The sequence below is a fragment of the Rhipicephalus microplus genome, chromosome 3, assembly GCF_043290135.1.
Source record: "Rhipicephalus microplus isolate Deutch F79 chromosome 3, USDA_Rmic, whole genome shotgun sequence".
NCBI classification, from domain to species: Eukaryota; Metazoa; Arthropoda; class Arachnida; order Ixodida; family Ixodidae; genus Rhipicephalus; species Rhipicephalus microplus.
In genome coordinates this window covers 242,085,258-242,105,932 of record NC_134702.1, presented here as the reverse complement: position 1 = coordinate 242,105,932, position 20,675 = coordinate 242,085,258, and the positions used below count along the sequence as shown (strand labels likewise).

Below are 20,675 nucleotides of genomic sequence, written 5' to 3'. Positions count from 1 at the left end.
ACTGACTGTCACTCCTACTTCAAAATTCACATATAAACCAAAAAAAAAGTGGATGGAGGGAAGGCCGCTGTGGTAGCTCAGTGGTTAGAGCATCGAACGCGTTATTCGAAGGTCGTAAGTTCGATTCTTGCTCACATCTGGTAAATTTTTCATGCACTTTTCTTTCTTCTTTCTTCTTATTTACATTCCATTGGTTTAGTAACTTCCTCTGTACATTACTTGGCATTACTGTCTGTTATATCTCATTATATTGTGTTAAAACACGGAAATACGAGCCCTTAGGTATACACTTCTCTCCCTTATTTCACTGAACGAGGGTCTCGTACTGGCAGACTTGGTGTGTTTAGGTTGTATAAGAAGGACAATAATTCAGCTGCCCACTCATAATAAGTTCACGTGCTACGTGACGGCAAACATGCGAACAGGAGTGTTTTAACACTCGTTGTTTGGCTTATAGATGGCGATGACTGTCACTCCTACTTCTAAATTCACATATAAATTCCAAACAGTGGATGGAGGGAAGGCCGCCGTGGTAGCTCAGTGGTTAGAGCATCGAACGCAATATTCGAAGGTCGTAGGTTCGATTACTGCTCACGGCTGGTAAGTTTTTCATCCACTTTTTTCTTCTTTCTTCTTATTTACATTCCATTGGTTCTAATAACTTCCCCTGTAGATTCCTTGGCATTACTGTCTGTTATATCTCATTATTATTGTGTTAAAACACGGAAATACGAGCCCTTAGGTATACACTTCTCTCCCTTATTTCACTGAACGAGGGTCTCGTACTGGCAGACTTGGTGTGTTTAGGTTGTATAAGAGGGACAATTAATCAGCTGCCCACTGATAATAGGTTCACGTGCTACGTGACGCCAAACATGCGAATAAGAGTGTTTTCCCACTCGTCGTTTGGCTTATAGATGGCACTGACTGTCACTCCTACTTCAAAATTCACATATAAACCCAAACAAAAGTGGATAGAGGGTAGGCCGCTGTGGTAGCTCAGTGGTTAGAGCATCAAACGCGATATCCGAAGGTCGTAGGTTCGATTCCCTCTCACGGCTGGTTATTTTTTCATCCACTTTTCTATCTTTTTATTTACATTCCTTTGGTTCTAATAATTTCCTCTGTACATTCCTTGGCATTACTGTCTGTTATATCTCATTAATATTGTGTTAAAACATGGAAATACGAGCCCTAAGGTATACACTTCTTTCCCTTATATATATATATATATATATATATATATATATATATATATATATATATATATATATATATATATATATATATATATATAAGGAAAGAAGTGTATACCTAAGGGCTCGTTTTTCCAATTTCTTACACAATATTAATGAGATCGAACAGACCCTAATGCCAAGGGAAGTATAGGGGAAAATATTAGACCAAATTTTAATGTAAATACGAAGAAAAGTGAGTGAAAAGATAACTTGCCGTGGACAGGATCCCAAGGCAACTTATATTTTCACCCACTTTTCTTCGTATTTACATTAAAATTTGATCTAATATCTTCCCCTATACTTTCCTTGGCATTACTGTCTGTTAGATCTCAATTATATTGTGTTAAAACACGGAAAACCGAGCCCTTAGGTATACACTTCTTTCCCTTATTTCATTGAACGAGGGTCTCGTAATGGCAGACTTGGTGTGTTTAGGTTGTATAAGAGGGACAATTAATCAGCTGCCCGCTCATAATAAGTTCACGTGCTACGTGACGCCAAACATGGGCATAAGAGTTTTCACACTCGTTGTTTGGCTTATAGATGGCGCTGACTGTCACTCCTACTTCAAAATTCACATATAAACCCCAAACAGTGGATGGAGGGACGGCCGCTGTGTTAGCTCAGTGGTTAGAGCATCGAATGCGTTATTCGAAGGTCGTAGGTTCGATTTCTGCTCACAGCTGGTAATTTTTTCATCCACTTTTCTTTCTTCTTTCTTCGTATTTACATTCCATTGGTTACAATAACTTCCCCTGTACATTCCTTGGCATTACTGTCTGTTATATCTCATTATTATTGTGTTAAAACACGGATATACGAGCCCTTAAGTATACACTTCTCTCCCTTATTTCATTGAACGAGGGTCTCGTAATGGCAGACTTGGTGTGTTTAGGTTGTATAACAGGGACGATTAATCAGCTGCCCGCTCATAATAAGTTCACGTGCTACGTGACGCCAAACATGCGCATAAGAGTGTTTTCACACTCGTCGTTTGGCTTATAGATGGCGCTGACTGTCACTCCTACTTCTAAATTCACATATAAATTCCAAACAGTGGATGGAGGGAAGGCCGCCGTGGTAGCTCAGTGGTTAGAGCATCGAACGCAATATTCGAAGGTCGTAGGTTCGATTACTGCTCACGGCTGGTAAGTTTTTCATCCACTTTTTTTTCTTCTTTCTTCTTATTTACATTCCATTGGTTCTAATAACTTCCCCTGTAGATTCCTTTGCATTACTGTCTGTTATATTTATTTATTTATTTATTTATTTATTTATTGAAAATACCTTACAGGCCAGAAGGCATTGAGTAAGGGGGGTTACAGTGAAAATCGCATGTAAATTTCAAAATAAAAACGGTACAATGTCGGTTAGTAATAACAAAAAAAAATTAACAAAGCAATAAGTCAGCAATACGTAAAACATGGCGATGAAGTATATAAGAACACTCCGTGACATAAAAACCCTCGGAAAAGAAGTAAAAGAACGTCAAGATGAAATATTAAGGAAATGCGTCTGAACTTTTTGCCGAAACGTGTTGGGGTTGCTATCAGAGGCGATATCGTCGGGAAGATCATTCCACAGGCGGATGGCTTGTGGTAGTGCGGATGTGTTGAACGCGTTCGTGTTTCCAAAAATGCGAGTGAAGCTGAGATGGTTATGTAATCTGCGTGACGTGTAGAGCGGGCGTTGAAGGTGCAACGACGATGTTTTGTTACTGTAGACGTACTCATGAAATAGGCATAACAAGGACACGTGACGACGAACATTTAATGCTTGGAGGGAATGATGGAGTTTAAGCTGAGTCACACTGGAATTGATGTCATAGTTTCTAGAAATGTAACGGGTGGCTCTGTTCTGGATTGTTTCCAGCTTGTTAATTTGATACTGAGCGGAAGGGGACCAAAGAGATGAGGCATATTCAAGTTGCGGGCGGACGAAAGTTAGGTAAGACATTTTGCGAATGTTAGTGGGACAACGACGAAGGTTTCGGCGTAAATACCCCAATGTTTTGGAGGCTTTTGCACAAACGTTAGTGATGTGATCAAACCAGGAAAGCCCTGGTGTAAGGTGGATGCCAAGATACTTGTAAGAAGTCGCCGTGGAGAGCCTGTCACATTGCATATGGTAAGTGAAGTTAGATATGACCTGTTTACGTCCAAAAGAAACAACTTTACACTTATTAGTATTCAACCTCATAAGCCAAGTGCTGCACCAGTTAGAAATAGTGTTCAGATCATCTTGAAGGATGGAGTGATCGTTAGGACAGTTTATAGGTCTGTAGAGCATGCAGTCATCAGCGAAGATTCTGATATCCGATGATATGTTAGTTGGGAGGTCGAATTTTTTATATCTCATTAATATTGTGTTAAAACACGGAAATACGAGCCCTTAGGTATACACTTCTCTCCCTTATTTCACTGAACGAGGGTCTCGTACTGGCAGACTTGGTGTGTTTAGGTTGTATAAGAGGGACAATTAATCAGCTGCCCGCTGATAATAGGTTCACGTGCTACGTGACACCAAACATGCGCATAAGAATGTATTCACACTTGTCGTTGGGCTTATAGATGGCGCTGACTGACACTCCTACTTCTAAAATTCACATATAAACCAAAAAAAAGTGGATGGAGGGAAGGCCGCCGTGGTAGCTCAGTGGTTATAGCATCGAACGTGATATTCGAAGGTCGTAAGTTCGATTCTTGCTCACGGCTGGTTATTTTTTCATCCACTTTTCAATCTTTTTATTTACATTCCATTGGTTCTAATAATTTCCTCTGTATATTCCTTGGCATTACTGTCTGTTATATCTCATTAATATTGTGTTAAAACACGGAAATACGAGCCCTTAGGTATACACTTCTCTTTCTTATTTCACTGAACGATGGTCTCGTACTGGCAGACTTGGTGTGTTTAGGTTGTATAAGAGGGACAATTCATTAGCACCCGCTCATAATAAGTTCACGTGCTGCGTGACGTCAAACATGCGAATAAGAGTGTTTTCACACTCGTTGTTTGGCTTATAAATGGCGCTGACTGTCACTCCTACTTCTAAGTTCACATATAAACCCCAAACAGTGGATTGAGGGACGGCCGCTGTGATAGCTCAGTGATTAGAGCATCGAACGCGTTATTCGAAGGTCGTAGGTTCGATTCCTGCTAGCAGCTGGTAACTTTTTCATCCAATTTTCTTTCTTCTTTCTTCTTATTTACATTCCATTGGTTCTAATATTTTCTTCTGTACATTCCTCGGCATTACTGTCTGTTATATCTCATTAATATTATGTTAAAACACGGAAATACGAGCCCTTAGGTATACACTTCTCTCCCTTATTTCACTGAACGAGGGTCTCGTACTGGCAGACTTGGTGTGTTTAGGTTGTATAAGAGGGACAATTAATCAGCTGCCCGCTCATAATAGGTTCACGTGCTACGTGACGCCAAACATGCGAATAAGAGTGTTTTCACACTCGTTGTTTGGCTTATAGATGGAGCTGACTATCACTCCTACTTCTAAATTCACATATAAAGCTCAAAAAGTTGATGGAGGGACGGCCGCTGTGATAGCTCAGTGGTTAGAGCATCGAACGCGTTATTCGAAGGTCGTAGGTTCGATTCCTGCTCACAGCTGGTAATTTTTTCATCCACTTTTCTTTCTTCTTTCTTCTTATTTACATTCCATTGGTTCTAATAACTTCCCCTGTACATTCCTTGGCATTACTGTCTGTTATATCTCATTAATATTGTGTTAAAACACGGAAATACGAGCCCTTAGGTATACACTTCTCTCCCTTATTTCACTGAACGAGGGTCTCGTACTGGCAGACTTGGAGTGTTTAGGTTGTATAAGAGGGACAATTAATCAGCTGCCCACTGATAATAGGTTCACGTGCTACGTGACGCCAAACATGCGAATAAGAGTGTTTTCCCACTCGTCGTTTGGCTTATAGATGGCACTGACTGTCACTCCTACTTCAAAATTCACATATAAACCAAAAAAAAAGTGGATGGAGGGAAGGCCGCTGTGGTAGCTCAGTGGTTAGAGCATCGAACGCGTTATTCGAAGGTCGTAAGTTCGATTCTTGCTCACATCTGGTAAATTTTTCATCCACTTTTCTTTCTTCTTTCTTCTTATTTACATTCCATTGGTTTAGTAACTTCCTCTGTACATTACTTGGCATTACTGTCTGTTATATCTCATTATATTGTGTTAAAACACGGAAATACGAGCCCTTAGGTATACACTTCTCTCCCTTATTTATTTCACTGAACGAGGGTCTCGTACTGGCAGACTTGGTGTGTTTAGGTTGTATAAGAGGGACAATTAATCAGCTGCCCGCTCATAATAATTTCACGTGCTACGTGACGCCAAACATGCGAATTAGAGTGTTTTCACACTCGTTGTTTGGCTTATAGATGGCGATGACTGTCACTCCTACTTCTAAATTCCCATATAAATTCCAAACAGTGGATGGAGGGAAGGCCGCCGTGGTAGCTCAGTGGTTAGAGCATCGAACGCAATATTCGAAGGTCGTAGGTTCGATTACTGCTCACGGCTGGTAAGTTTTTCATCCACTTTTTTCTTCTTTGTTCTTATTTACATTCCATTGGTTCTAATAACTTCCCCTGTAGATTCCTTGGCATTACTGTCTGTTATATCTCATTATTATTGTGTTAAAACACGGAAATATGAGCCCTAAGGTATACACTTCTCTCCCTTATATATATATATATATATATATATATATATATATATAACTATATATATATATATAAGGAAAGAAGTGTATACCTAAGGGCTCGTTTTTCCAATTTCTTACACAATATTAATGAGATCGAACAGACCCTAATGCCAAGGGAAGTATAGGGGAAGATATTTGACCAAAATTTAATGTAAATACGAAGAAAAGTGGGTGAAAAGATAACTTGCCGTGGGCAGGATCCCAAGGCAACTTATATTTTCACCCACTTTTCTTCGTATTTACATTAAAATTTGATCTAATATCTTCCCCTATACTTTCCTTGGCATTACTGTCTGTTAGATCTCAATTATATTGTGTTAAAACACGGAAAAACGAGCCCTTAGGTATACACTTCTTTCCCTTATTTCATTGAACGAGGGTCTCGTAATGGCAGACTTGGTGTGTTTAGGTTGTATAAGAGGGACAATTAATCAGCTGCCCGCTCATAATAATTTCACGTGCTACGTGACGCCAAACATGCGAATTAGAGTGTTTTCACACTCGTTGTTTGGCTTATAGATGGCGCTGACTGTCACTCCTACTTCTAAATTCACATATAAACCCCAAAGAGTGGATTGAGGGACGGCCGCTGTGATAGCTCAGTGATTAGAGCATCGAACGCGTTATTCGAAGGTCGTAGGTTCGATTCCTGCTAGCAGCTGGTAACTTTTTCATCCAATTTTCTTTCTTCTTTTTTCTTATTTACATTCCATTGGTTCTAATAACTTCCCCTGTACATTCCTTGGCATTACTGTCTGTTATATCTCATTAATATTGTGTTAAAACACGGAAATACGAGCCCTTAGGTATACACTTCTCTCCCTTATTTCACTGAACGAGGGTCTCGTACTGGCAGACTTGGTGTGTTTAGGTTGTATAAGAAGGACAATAATTCAGCTGCCCACTCATAATAAGTTCACGTACTACGTGACGCCAAACATGCGAATAAGAGTGTTTTAACACTCGTTGTTTGGCTTATAGATGGCGCTGACTGTCACTCCTACTTCTAAATTCACATATAAACCCAAACAAAAGTGGATAGAGGGTAGGCCGCTGTGGTAGCTCAGTGGTTAGAGCATCGAACGCGATATCCGAAGGTCGTAGGTTCGATTCCCTCTCACGGCTGGTTATTTTTTCATCCACTTTTCTATCTTTTTATTTACATTCCCTTGGTTCTAATAATTTCCTCTGTACATTCCTTGGCATTACTGTCTGTTATATCTCATTATTATTGTGTTAAAACACGGAAATACGAGCCCTTAGGTATACGTTTCTCTTTCTTATTTCACTGAACGATGGTCTCGTACTGGCAGACTTGGTGTGTTTAGGTTGTATAAGAGGGACAATTCATCAGCACCCGCTTATAATAAGTTCACGTGCTACGTGACGCCAAACATGCGAAAAAGAGTGTTTTCACACTCGTTGTTTGGCTTTTAAATGGCGCTGACTGTCACTCCTACTTCTAAGTTCACATATAAACCCCAAACATTGGATTGAGGGACGGCCGCTGTGATAGCTCAGTGATTAGAGCATCGAACGCGTTATTCGAAGGTCGTAGGTTCGATTCCTGCTAGCAGCTGGTAACTTTTTCATCCAATTTTCTTTCTTCTTTTTTCTTATTTACATTCCATTGGTTCTAATAACTTCCCCTGTACATTCCTTGGCATTACTGTCTGTTATATCTCATTAATATTGTGTTAAAACACGGAAATACGAGCCCTTAGGTATACACTTCTCTCCCTTATTTCACTGAACGAGGGTCTCGTACTGGCAGACTTGGTGTGTTTAGGTTGTATAAGAAGGACAATAATTCAGCTGCCCACTCATAATAAGTTCACGTACTACGTGACGCCAAACATGCGAATAAGAGTGTTTTAACACTCGTTGTTTGGCTTATAGATGGCGCTGACTGTCACTCCTACTTCTAAATTCACATATAAATTCCAAACAGTGGATGGAGGGAAGGCCGCCGTGGTAGCTCAGTGGTTAGAGCATCGAACGCAATATTCGAAGGTCGTAGGTTCGAATACTGCTCACGGCTGGTAAGTTTTTCATCCACTTTTTTTTCTTCTTTCTTCTTATTTACATTCCATTGGTTCTAATAACTTCCCCTGTAGATTCCTTGGCATTACTGTCTGTTATATCTCATTAATATTGTGTTAAAACACGGAAATACGAGCCCTAAGGTATACACTTCTTTCCCTTATATATATATATATATATATATATATATATATATATATATATATATATATATATATATATATATATATATATATAAGGAAAGAAGTGTATACCTAAGGGCTCGTTTTTCCAATTTCTTACACAATATTAATGAGATCGAACAGACCCTAATGCCAAGGGAAGTATAGGGGAAGATATTAGACCAAATTTTAATGTAAATACGAAGAAAAGTGGGTGAAAAGATAACTTGCCCTGGACAGGATCCCAAGGCAACTTATATTTTCACCCACTTTTCTTCGTATTTACATTAAAATTTGATCTAATATCTTCCCCTATACTTTCCTTGGCATTACTGTCTGTTAGATCTCAATTATATTGTGTTAAAACACGGAAAACCGAGCCCTTAGGTATACACTTCTTTCCCTTATTTCATTGAACGAGGGTCTCGTAATGGCAGACTTGGTGTGTTTAGGTTGTATAAGAGGGACAATTAATCAGCTGCCCGCTCATAATAAGTTCACGTGCTACGTGACGCCAAACATGCGAATTAGAGTGTTTTCACACTCGTTGTTTGGCTTATAGATGGCGCTGACTGTCACTCCTACTTCTAAATTCACATATAAACCCCAAACAGTGGATGGAGGGACGGCCGCTGTGATAGCTCAGTGGTTAGAGCATCGAATGCGTTATTCGAAGGTCGTAGGTTCGATTCCTGCTCACAGCTGGTAATTTTTTCATCCACTTTTCTTTCTTCTTTCTTCGTATTTACATTCCATTGGTTACAATAACTTCCCCTGTACATTCCTTGGCATTACTGTCTGTTATATCTCATTAGTATTGTGTTAAAACACGGATATACGAGCCCTTAGGTATACACTTCTCTCCCTTATTTCATTGAACGAGGGTCTCGTAATGGCAGACTTGGTGTGTTTAGGTTGTATAACAGGGACGATTAATCAGCTGCCCGCTCATAATAAGTTCACGTGCTACGTGACGCCAAACATGCGCATAAGAGTTTTTTCACACTCGTCGTTTGGCTTATAGATGGCGCTGACTGTCACTCCTACTTCTAAATTCACATATAAATTCCAAACAGTGGATGGAGGGAAGGCCGCCGTGGTAGCTCAGTGGTTAGAGCATCGAGCACAATATTCGAAGGTCGTAGGTTAGATTACTGCTCACGGCTGGTAAGTTTTTCATCCACTTTTTTTTCTTCTTTCTTCTTATTTACATTCCATTGGTTCTAATAACTTCCCCTGTACATTCTTTGGCATTACTGTCTGTTATATCTCATTATTATTGTGTTAAAACACGGAAATACGAGCCCTTAGGTATACACTTCTCTCCCTTATTTCATTGAACGAGGGTCTCGTACTGGCAGACTTGGTGTGTTTAGGTTGTATAAGAGGGACAATTAATCAGCTGCCCGCTCATAATAAGTTCACGTGCTACGTGACGCCAAACATGCGAATAAGAGTGTTTTCACACTCGTTGTTTGGCTTATAGATGGCGCTGACTGTCACTCCTACTTCTAAATTCACATATAAAGCTCAAAAAGTGGATGGAGGGACGGCCGCTGTGATAGCTCAGTGGTTAGAGCATCGAACGCGTTATTCCAAGGTCGTGGGTTCGATTCCTGCTCACAGCTGGTAATGTTTTCATCCACTTTTCTTTCTTCTTTCTTCTTATTTACATTCCATTGGTTCTAATAACTTCCCCTGTACATTCTTTGGCATTACTGTCTGTTATATCTCATTATTATTGTGTTAAAACACGGAAATACGAGCCCTTAGGTATACACTTCTCTCCCTTATTTCATTGAACGAGGGTCTCGTACTGGCAGACTTGGTGTGTTTAGGTTGTATAAGAGGGACAATTAATCAGCTGCCCGCTCATAATAAGTTCACGTGCTACGTGACGCCAAACATGCGAATAAGAGTGTTTTCACACTCGTTGTTTGGCTTATAGATGGCGCTGACTGTCACTCCTACTTCTAAATTCACATATAAAGCCCAAAAAGTGGATGGAGGGACGGCCGCTGTGATAGCTCAGTGGTTAGAGCATCGAACGCGTTATTCGAAGGTCGTAGGTTCGATTCCTGCTCACAGCTGGTAATTTTTTCATCCACTTTTCTTTCTTCTTTCTTCTTATTTACATTCTATTGGTTCTAATAACTTCCCCTGTACATTCCTTGGCATTACTGTCTGTTATATCTCATTAATATTGTGTTAAAACACGGAAATACGAGCCCTAAGGTATACAGTTCTTCCCCTTATATATATATATATATATATATATATATATATATATATATATATATATATAAGGAAAGAAGTGTATACCTAAGGGCTCGTTTTTCCAATTTCTTACAAAATATTAATGAGATCGAACAGACCCTAATGCCAAGGGAAGTATAGGGGAAGATATTAGACCAAATTTTAATGTAAATACGAAGAAAAGTGGGTGAAAAGATAACTTGCCGTGGGCAGGATCCCAAGGCAACTTATATTTTCACCCACTTTTCTTCGTATATACATTAAAATTTGATCTAATATCTTCCCCTATACTTTCCTTGGCATTACTGTCTGTTAGATCTCAATTATATTGTGTTAAAACACGGAAAACCGAGCCCTTAGGTATACACTTATTTCCCTTATTTCATTGAACGAGGGTCTCGTAATGGCAGACTTGGTGTGTTTAGGTTGTATAAGAGGGACAATTAATCAGCTGCCCGCTCATAATAAGTTCACGTGCTACGTGACGCCAAACATGGGCATAAGAGTGTTTTCACACTCGTTGTTTGGCTTATAGATGGCGCTGACTGTCACTCCTACTTCTAAATTCACATATAAACCCCAAACAGTGGATGGAGGGACGGCCGCTGTGATAGCTCAGTGGTTAGAGCATCGAATGCGTTATTCGAAGGTCGTAGGTTCGATTCCTGCTCACAGCTGGTAATTTTTTCATCCACTTTTCTTTCTTCTTTCTTCGTATTTACATTCCATTGGTTACAATAACTTCCCCTGTACATTCCTTGGCATTACTGTCTGCTATATCTCATTATATTTGTGTTAAAACACGGATATACGAGCCCTTAGGTATACACTTCTCTCCCCTATTTCATTGAACGAGGGTCTCGTAATGGCAGACTTGGTGTGTTTAGGTTGTATAACAGGGACGATTAATCAGCTGCCCGCTCATAATAAGTTCACGTGCTACGTGACGCCAAACATACGCATAAGAATGTATTCACACTTGTCGTTGGGCTTATAGATGGCGCTGACTGACACTCCTACTTCTAAAATTCACATATAAACCAAAAAAAGTGGATGGAGGGAAGGCCGCCGTGGTAGCTCAGTGGTTATAGCATCGAACGTGATATTCGAAGGTCGTAAGTTCGATTCTTGCTCACGGCTGGTTATTTTTTCATCCACTTTTCTATCTTTTTATTTACATTCCATTGGTTCTAATAATTTCCTCTGTACATTCCTTGGCATTACTGTCTGTTATATCTCATTAATATTGTGTTAAAACACGGAAATACGAGCCCTTAGGTATACACTTCTCTTTCTTATTTCACTGAACGATGGTCTCGTACTGGCAGACTTGGTGTGTTTAGGTTGTATAAAAGGGACAATTAATCAGCTGCCCGCTCATAATAATTTCACGTGCTACGTGACGCCAAACATGCGAATTAGAGTGTTTTCACACTCGTTGTTTGGCTTATAGATGGCGCTGACTGTCACTCCTACTTCTAAATTCACATATAAAGCCCAAAAAGTGGATGGAGGGACGGCCGCTGTGATAGCTCAGTGGTTAGAGCATCGAACGCGTTATTCGAAGGTCGTAAGTTCGATTCCTGCTCACAGCTGGTAACTTTTTCATCTACTTTTCTTTCTTCTTTCTTCTTATTTACATTCCATTGGTTCTAATAACTTCCCCTGTACATTCCTTGGCATTACTGTCTGTTATATCTCATTAATATTGTGTTAAAACACGGAAATACGAGCCCTTGGGTATACACTTCTCTCCCTTATTTCACTGAACGAGGGTCTCGTACTGGCAGACTTGGTGTGTTTAGGTTGTATAAGAGGGACAATTAATCAGCTGCCCGCTAATAATAGGTTCACGTGCTACGTGACGCCAAACATGCGAATAAGATTGTTTTCCCACTCGTCGTTTGGCTTATAGATGGCACTGACTGTCACTCCTACTTCAAAATTCACATATAAACCCAAACAAAAGTAGATAGAGGGTAGGCCGCTGTGGTAGCTCAGTGGTTAGAGCATCGAACGTGATATCCGAAGGTCGTAGGTTCGATTCCCTCTCACGGCTGGTTATTTTTTCATCCACTTTTCTATCTTTTTATTTACATTCCATTGGTTCTAATAATTATCTCTGTACATTCTTTGGCATTACTGTCTGTTATATCTCAATAATATTGTGTTAAAACACGGAAATACGAGCCCTTAGGTATACACTTCTCTTTCTTATTTCACTGAACGAGGGTCTCGTACTGGCAGACTTGGTGTGTTTAGGTTGTATAAGAGGGACAATTAATCAGCTGCCCGCTAATAATAGGTTCACGTGCTACGTGACGCCAAACATGCGAATAAGAGTGTTTTCCCACTCGTCGTTTGGCTTATAGATGGCGCTGACTGTCACTCCTACTTCAAAATTCACATATAAACCCAAACAAAAGTGGATAGAGGGTAGGCCGCTGTGGTAGCTCAGTGGTTAGAGCATCGAAAGCAATATTCGAAGGTCGTAGGTTCGATTCCCTCTCACGGCTGGTTATTTTTTCATCCACTTTTCTTTTTTCTTTCTTCTTATTTACATTCCATTGGTTGTAATGACTTCCCCTGTACATTCCTTGGCCTTACTGTCTGTTATATCTCATTATTATTGTGTTAAAACACAGAAATACGAGCCCTAAGATATACACTTCTTTCCCTTATATATATATATATATATATATATATATATATATATATATATATATATATATAAGGAAAGAAGTGTATACCTAAGGGCTCGTTTTTCCAATTTCTTACACAATATTAATGAGATCGAACAGGCCCTAATGCCAAGGGAAGTATAGGGGAAGATATTAGACCAAATTTTAATGTAAATACAAAGAAAAGTGGGTGAAAAGATAACTTGCCGTGGGCAGGATCCCAAGGCAACTTATATTTTCACCCACTTTTCTTCGTATTTACATTAAAATTTGATCTAATATCTTCCCCTATACTTTCCTTGGCATTACTGTCTGTTAGATCTCAATTATATTGTGTTAAAACACGGAAAACCGAGCCCTTAGGTATACACTTCTTTCCCTTATTTCATTGAACGAGGGTCTCGTAATGGCAGACTTGGTGTGTTTAGGTTGTATAAGAGGGACAATTAATCAGCTGCCCGCTCATAATAAGTTCACGTGCTACGTGACGCCAAACATGGGCATAAGAGTGTTTTCACACTCGTTGTTTGGCTTATAGATGGCGCTGACTGTCACTCCTACTTCTAAATTCACATATAAACCCCAAACAGTGGATGGAGGGACGGCCGCTGTGATAGCTCAGTGGTTAGAGCATCGAATACGTTATTCGAAGGTCGTAGGTTCGATTCCTGCTCACAGCTGGTAATTTTTTCATCCACTTTTCTTTCTTCTTTCTTCGTATTTACATTCCATTGGTTACAATAACTTCCCCTGTACATTCCTTGGCATTACTGTCTGTTATATCTCATTATTATTGTGTTAAAACACGGATATACGAGCCCTTAGGTATACACTTCTCTCCCTTATTTCATTGAACGAGGGTCTCGTAATGGCAGACTTGGTGTGTTTAGGTTGTATAACAGGGACGATCAATCAGCTGCCCGCTCATAATAAGTTCACGTGCTACGTGACGCCAAACATGCGCATAAGAGTGTTTTCACACTCGTCATTTGGCTTATAGATGGCGCTGACTCTCACTCCTACTTCTAAATTCACATATAAATTCCAAACAGTGGATGGAGGGAAGGCCGCCGTGGTAGCTCAGTGGTTAGAGCATCGAACGCAATATTCGAAGGTCGTAGGTTCGATTACTGCTCACGGCTGGTAAGTTTTTCATCCACTTTTTTTTCTTCTTTCTTCTTATTTACATTCTATTGGTTCTAATAACTTCCCCTGTATATTCCTTGGCATTACTGTCTGTTATATCTCATTAATATTGTGTTAAAACACGGAAATACGAGCCCTTAGGTATACACTTCTCTCCCTTATTTCACTGAACGAGGGTCTCGTACTGGCAGACTTGGTGTGTTTAGGTTGTATAAGAGGGACAATTAATCAGCTGCCCGCTGATAATAGGTTCACGTGCTACGTGACGCCAAACATGCAAATAAGAGTGTTTTCCCACTCGTCGTTTGGCTTATAGATGGCACTGACTGTCACTCCTACTTCAAAATTCACATATAAACAAAAAAAGTGGATGGAGGGAAGGCCGCTGTGGTAGCTCAGTGGTTAGAACATCGAATGCGTTATTCGAAGGTCGTAGGTTCGATTCCTGCTCACAGCTGGTAATTTTTTCATCCACTTTTCTTTCTTCTTTCTTCGTATTTACATTCCATTGGTTCTAATAACTTCCCCTGTACATTCCTTGGCATTACTGTCTGTTATATCTCATTATTATTGTGTTAAAACATGGAAATACGAGCCCTTAGGTATACACCTCTTTCCCTTATTTCACTGAACGAGGGTCTCGTACTGGCAGATTTGGTGTGTTTAGGTTGTATAAGAAGGACAATTAATCAGCTGCCCGCTCATAATAAGTTCACGTGCTACGTGACGCCAAACATGCGAATAAGAGTGTTTTCCCACTCGTCGTCTGGCTTATAGATGGCGCTGACTGTCACTCCTACTTCAAAATTCACATATAAACCCAAACAAAAGTGGATAGAGGGTAGGCCGCTGTGGTAGCTCAGTGGTTAGAGCACCGAAAGCAATATTCGAAGGTCGTAGGTTCGATTCCCTCTCACGGCTGGTTATTTTTTCATCCACTTTTCTTTTTTCTTTCTTCTTATTTACATTCCATTGGTTGTAATGACTTCCCCTGTACATTCCTTGGCATTACTCTCTGTTAGATCTCATTATTATTGTGTTAAAACACGGAAAAACGAGCCCATAGGTATGCACTTCTTTGCCTTATTTCATTGAACGACGGTCTCGTACTCGCAGACTTGGTGTGTTTAGGTTGTATAAGAAGGAAAATTAATCAGCTGCCCGCTCATAATAGGTTCACGTGCTACGTGACGCCAAACATGCGCATAAGAATGTATTCACACTTGTCGTTTGGCTTATAGATAGCGCTGACTGACACTCCTACTTCTAAAATTCACATATAAACAAAAAAAAAGTGGATGGAGGGAAGGCCACCGTGGTAGCTCAGTGGTTATAGCATCGAACGCGATATAAGAAGGTCGTAAGGTCGATTCTTGCTCACGGCTGGTTATTTTTTCATCCACTTTTCTATCTTTTTATTTACATTTCATTGGTTCTAATAATTTCCTCTGTACATTCCTTGGCATTACTGTCTGTTATATCTCATTAATATTGTGTTAAAACACGGAAATACGAGCCCTCAGGTATACACTTCTCTTTCTTATTTCACTGAACGATGGTCTCGTACTGGCAGACTTGGTGTGTTTAGGTTGTATAAGAGGGACAATTCATCAGCACCCGCTCCTAATAAGTTCACGTGCTACGTGACGCCAAACATGCGAATAAGAGTGTTTTCACACTCGTTGTTTGGCTTATAAATGGCGCTGACTGTCACTCCTACTTCTAAGTTCACATATAAACCCCAAACAGTGGATTGAGGGACGGTTGCTGTGATAGCTCAGTGGTTAGAGCATCGAACGCGTTATTCGAAGGTCGTAGGTTCGATTCCTACTCACAGCTGGTAAGTTTTTCATCCACTTTTCTTTCTTCTTTCTTCTTAATTACATTCCATTGGTTCTAATACCTTCCCTTGTACATTCCTTGGCATTGCTGTCTGTTTGTTATATCTCATTATTATTTTGTTAAAACACGGAAATACGAGACTTTAGGTATACACTTCTCTCCCTTACATATATATATATATATATATATATATATATATATATATATAGGGGAGGAAGTCTATACCTAAGGGCTCGTTTTTCCGATTTCTTACACAATATTAATGAGATCGAACAGACCCTTATGCCAAAGAAAGTATAGGGGAAGATATTAGACCAAATTTTATTGTAAATACGAAGAAAAGTGGGTGAAAAGATAACTTGCCGTGGGCAGGATCCCACGGCAACTTATATTTTCACCCACTTTTCTTCGTATTTATATTAAAATTTGGTCTAATATCTTCCCCAATACTTTCCTTGGCATTACTGTCTGTTAGATCTCAATTATATTGTGTTAAAACGCAGAAAAACGAGCCCTTAGGTATACACTTCTTTCCCTTATTTCATTGAACGAGGGTCTAGTAATGGCAGACTTGGTGTGTTTAGGTTGTATAACAGGGACGATTAATCAGCTGCCCGCTCATAATAAGTTCACGTGCTACGTGACGCCAGACATGCGCATAAGAGTGTTTTCACACTCGTCGTTTGGCTTATAGATGGCGCTGACTGTCACTCCTACTTCTAAATTCACATATAAACCCCAAACAGTGGATGGAGGGACGGCCGGTGTGATTGCTCTGTGGTTAGAGCATCGAATGCGTTATTCGAAGGTCGTAGGTTCGATTCCTGCTCACAGCTGGTAATTTTTTCATCCACTTTTCTTTTTTCTTTCTTCTTATTTACATTCCATTGGTTGTAATTACTTTCCCTGTACATTCCTTGGCATTACTCTCTGTTAGATCTCATTATTATTGTGTTAAAACACGGAAAAACGAGCCCTTAGGTATACATTTCTTTCCCTTATTTCATTGAACGAGGGTCTCGTACTGGCAGACTTGGTGTTTTTAGGTTGTATAAGAGGGAAAATTAATCAGCTGCCCGCTCATAATAAGTTCACGTGCTACGTGACGCCAAACATGCGCATAAGAGTGTTTTCACACTCGTCGTTTGGCCTATAGATGACGCTGACTGTCACTCCTACTTCTAAATTCACATATAAACCCAAAAAAACGTGGATAGAGGGAAGGCCGCTGTGGTGTGCTCAGTGGTTAGAGCATCGAACGCGTTATTCGAAGGTCGTAGGTTCGATTCCTGCTCATGGCTGGTTATTTTTTCATCCACTTTTCTTTCTTCTTTCTTCTTATTTACATTCCATTGGTTGTAATAACTTCCCCTGTACATTCCTTGGCTTTACTGTCTGTTAGATCTCATTATTATTGTGTTAAAACACGGAAAAACGAGCCCTTAGGTATACACTTCTTTCTCATATATATATATATATATATATATATATATATATATATATATATATATACTTCTGCATATAAATACAAGTTTAAACTGTTGGTGCCTTTGAGGTACAAGTCAGAAGACATGCTCTCAGTCCGTATTTGCTATTATTTATTTTCAGAGAAATAGCCGGCGCCGACGGAAACACAGGGCTGGCTTCCGCACACAGAGCTTCATCTGCAGGATCGCAGGCAGGGGAGCAGCGCGACAAGAAGCCCGAGATGGCTCCTCCGACCACTGCCAAGGAGGAATAACCCTCGTCTGCTGGCCGACCCAAAGTGAGAAGTCGTCAGAACGTCCTTGTTTCCTGGTTGGACTCATCTCCAACGTGGAAGGAACAATATTGATGTTCGCTTCATTGCCGTCATTCCACAGCTTAGATCGCCTGACTTGTAGTAGTCGTAAATTGCTTTTTCATATTTAGATGCAAATAATTCATTTACTTGAAGCACATATTATATTACTTCTGTTTTGTTGTGTGCTGTTTGTTTCGCGCAAGGCTAGTAGATTCCCCCCCCCCCTAATTTTCAGTTTTGCTACATTTAGACCACGGACAAAGTGAAAAAACTGAGAAAATTTTTATACGTCAAATTATTTGCGCCGAGTTGATATAATACTCGTGTGACGATCACTGCTTCGGTTATAAAATAGTGTCGTCAATTACAATAAAGGTTGCTTTCACACATTGGTGCTCTGTAGTCCAATTGCTAGGAGTCTATCTATCTATCTATCTATCTATCTATCTATCTATATATCTATCTATCTATCTATCCTTCTATCTATCTATCTATAATTTGCCTATTTATCTATCATCTATCTATCTATCTATTATCTATCTATCTATCTATCTATTCATTTATCTATCTATCTATCTATCTATCCATCTATCTATCTATCTGGCTACACCTCGGCGACTGTTGATCTGGTACCACCCAAACCAAGATTGGCATAGTGCAGTATGAGGGCAGGACGAACCTGACTGATAGGCAATAAAATTAAAGACAAAAACTGCACAGCCTGCACCAAGTCGTGTAAAGCTCGGGGGCAGCAGAGCTAGAGGGCACGTTTCTTGGTGATAATGTTCAATCAATAAAACCGGGCAAAGCTTAGCAATAACCACCTTGCTGCAAAGCTCCGACAGCACATATGTCCGAAAGAAATTGGGCGAACCTCATTGTTGGCCACACTGATCCACAACGCTGACGCACCGGGATTTGTGGGATCGCTGATGTCTTAAACGCGGATCTCTCACCTGTCGTCGTTATTGCATTTCTTGGTGGAGAAACGAGCGCACGTGTTGTGGGAGGGAAGCAGAAAAGTAAGAAGATCAATAATTTGTAGAAGACTGCGAAGAGAGTGCGTGGCAGTTCATGAAGATGACGCTGTTTCTACGCCACACGACAAACTAAACTTGCTTTACTGTACTATAAAAGGGTACGTTTTCTGTCTTGTCATTTTCTACCTTCTTTTTCGTTACAGCATACGGCAGCGCACACCAGGTTTCGCAAAAAACACGCACACAAAGGGATGGCACGAGCGCTGGTGTGAACGCGCTGCCATGTGCCGTAATGCCTTACCAATTAGCCCGCCAATACTTTTTAAGTAAATTGTTTTTTGTCTATATTGCTTCTGACGTCTTTTTTTTACTCTGTATACTCCTTTCTCCATCTTTCTGTATTTATTTTTTTCCTAGTCTTCTTTCCTTTTTATTCTTCTTTCTTATGTCTCTCTGCAGTGTGTCTTCCGCTTGCCATCTTTTTCCTAGTCTTTTTCTATAATTTTGTTACCTCTTTTCTGTGTTTTCGCGTTGCTTTTAGACTCTCTTCTCTGTCTATTTCAGTTAATTCAGTATCTTTTTTCGATGTCTTTCTACGCTTAATTTCTGGTTTATCGCTCTCTCTTTTTTTCTATGTTTTTGTTTAGCACTGTTGCTGCGTAGGCAATCTCTCACCTTCTACTCATTCTCCGATTCTTGTATTTTTTGTTTCTTTCTCGCCGTAAGCTATCTTGCCGTAAGCTATCGCTTACTACAAACCCACTCTTACCCCAGCCCGGTCGTCTTACGCCACTGCTACCCGCACTTACACATTACCGATCTATGTAAAGCATGCGGGCACAGAGCAACGCTGCGCCACATGCTCTGGGAATGCGCCGATAACAATGGTCGAGAAACGGCCGCCGTTCGCGATGCGCCTATGGCGGCTGCCAATACCAGGCAACAGGAAGCCTCGAGCTCACTCGTTCCCGCCGCCGTCCCGTCTGCGGGTGCCGCGGGGGACCTTCTCCGTCGGCGACGCCGCCGCTGGGAGGCGGCGCTCAGAAGCTCGGAGCTCAACGACCAGCTCTGGGCTGTCCGGCAGGCCGAAGATGCCGCCCGAGTTCAGGGACTCAGCGCCGCCATCTGAGGCCACCAAGACCAAGCTGCCGGCCAAGTTCTAATAAAGTTTTCTCTCTCTCTCTCTCTCTTCTCGTTTCCTTCCTTTTTATTTGTAGTTTCTATCTCTCGCCTTCCATCTTCTTATCTGTTTCTCTCATTCGTTACTTCTCTTTTTTTCTCACAATCTTTGCTCTGTCGCAATTTTTTTTTCTGCGTTGCTTGCAAAGTCGGTCTGTGTCAACTTCTCCCTCTGTTTCTCTGTTTTATTCCTTTCTTCTGATTTTTGTCAATTTCTCTTTTTTTCGGTGTCTGTTTCTCTGGGTCTGTGGGTAGTGGGTCCTTGTCTTTGAACGTTTTCTCTGATTCTTGCCATTCTTATTTATTTCCGTCTCTCTTTGTCTGTCGCCATCAATATTTTACTGTTTTTTACCCTGCTGTGTTCCTCATCGTCTTTCTCCTTTCACAGCGAAAGCTGTTATCAGATCGCAACTCGGGTCACGCGCGTCGCCGTAGATGTCCGCCGCCGCCGCTTCCGGTGTCCGTAACCACTATCACACAAAAGAAGAAAAAAAATTAAAACACAATGGGCCTAGAACTTGGGTCCGCTGCGTGCCAGCCAAGTATTCTACCACTGAGCCACGCCGGTGCTTGGGGGCTTGTTCGGAAACTTGCCTTGGGCAGGGTTGATGTCGAGCGAGGGAT

The 20,675-nt window shown here is 40.6% G+C and overlaps 1 protein-coding gene and 8 non-coding genes across 9 annotated transcripts in view; all 9 read left to right on the top strand.

Annotated features, from left to right (window-relative positions):
• The window catches only part of LOC119162118 (uncharacterized), a 231,908-nt gene extending 213,627 nt beyond the window's left edge, over positions 1-18,281 (top strand). Inside the window, exon 5 of the mRNA XM_037414622.2 lies at positions 17,718-18,281. Within this exon, the coding sequence (XP_037270519.2) occupies positions 17,718-17,850 (133 nt within the window). The 3' untranslated portion in view covers positions 17,851-18,281. The remainder of the gene's footprint in view (positions 1-17,717) is intronic.
• Positions 527-599, top strand: TRNAL-CAA (transfer RNA leucine (anticodon CAA)). The gene has a single exon. It is a non-coding gene; the product is annotated as a tRNA-Leu (tRNA).
• Positions 2,313-2,385, top strand: TRNAL-CAA (transfer RNA leucine (anticodon CAA)). Its single transcript has one exon. It is a non-coding gene; the product is annotated as a tRNA-Leu (tRNA).
• On the top strand, positions 3,880-3,952 carry TRNAS-UGA (transfer RNA serine (anticodon UGA)). The gene has a single exon. It is a non-coding gene; the product is annotated as a tRNA-Ser (tRNA).
• Positions 5,724-5,796, top strand: TRNAL-CAA (transfer RNA leucine (anticodon CAA)). Its single transcript has one exon. It is a non-coding gene; the product is annotated as a tRNA-Leu (tRNA).
• Positions 7,949-8,021, top strand: TRNAL-CAA (transfer RNA leucine (anticodon CAA)). Its single transcript has one exon. It is a non-coding gene; the product is annotated as a tRNA-Leu (tRNA).
• Positions 11,508-11,580, top strand: TRNAS-UGA (transfer RNA serine (anticodon UGA)). The gene has a single exon. It is a non-coding gene; the product is annotated as a tRNA-Ser (tRNA).
• TRNAL-CAA (transfer RNA leucine (anticodon CAA)) lies at positions 14,191-14,263 on the top strand. Its single transcript has one exon. It is a non-coding gene; the product is annotated as a tRNA-Leu (tRNA).
• TRNAT-CGU (transfer RNA threonine (anticodon CGU)) lies at positions 16,034-16,106 on the top strand. The gene has a single exon. It is a non-coding gene; the product is annotated as a tRNA-Thr (tRNA).
• Positions 18,282-20,675: the final 2,394 nt, after the last annotated feature.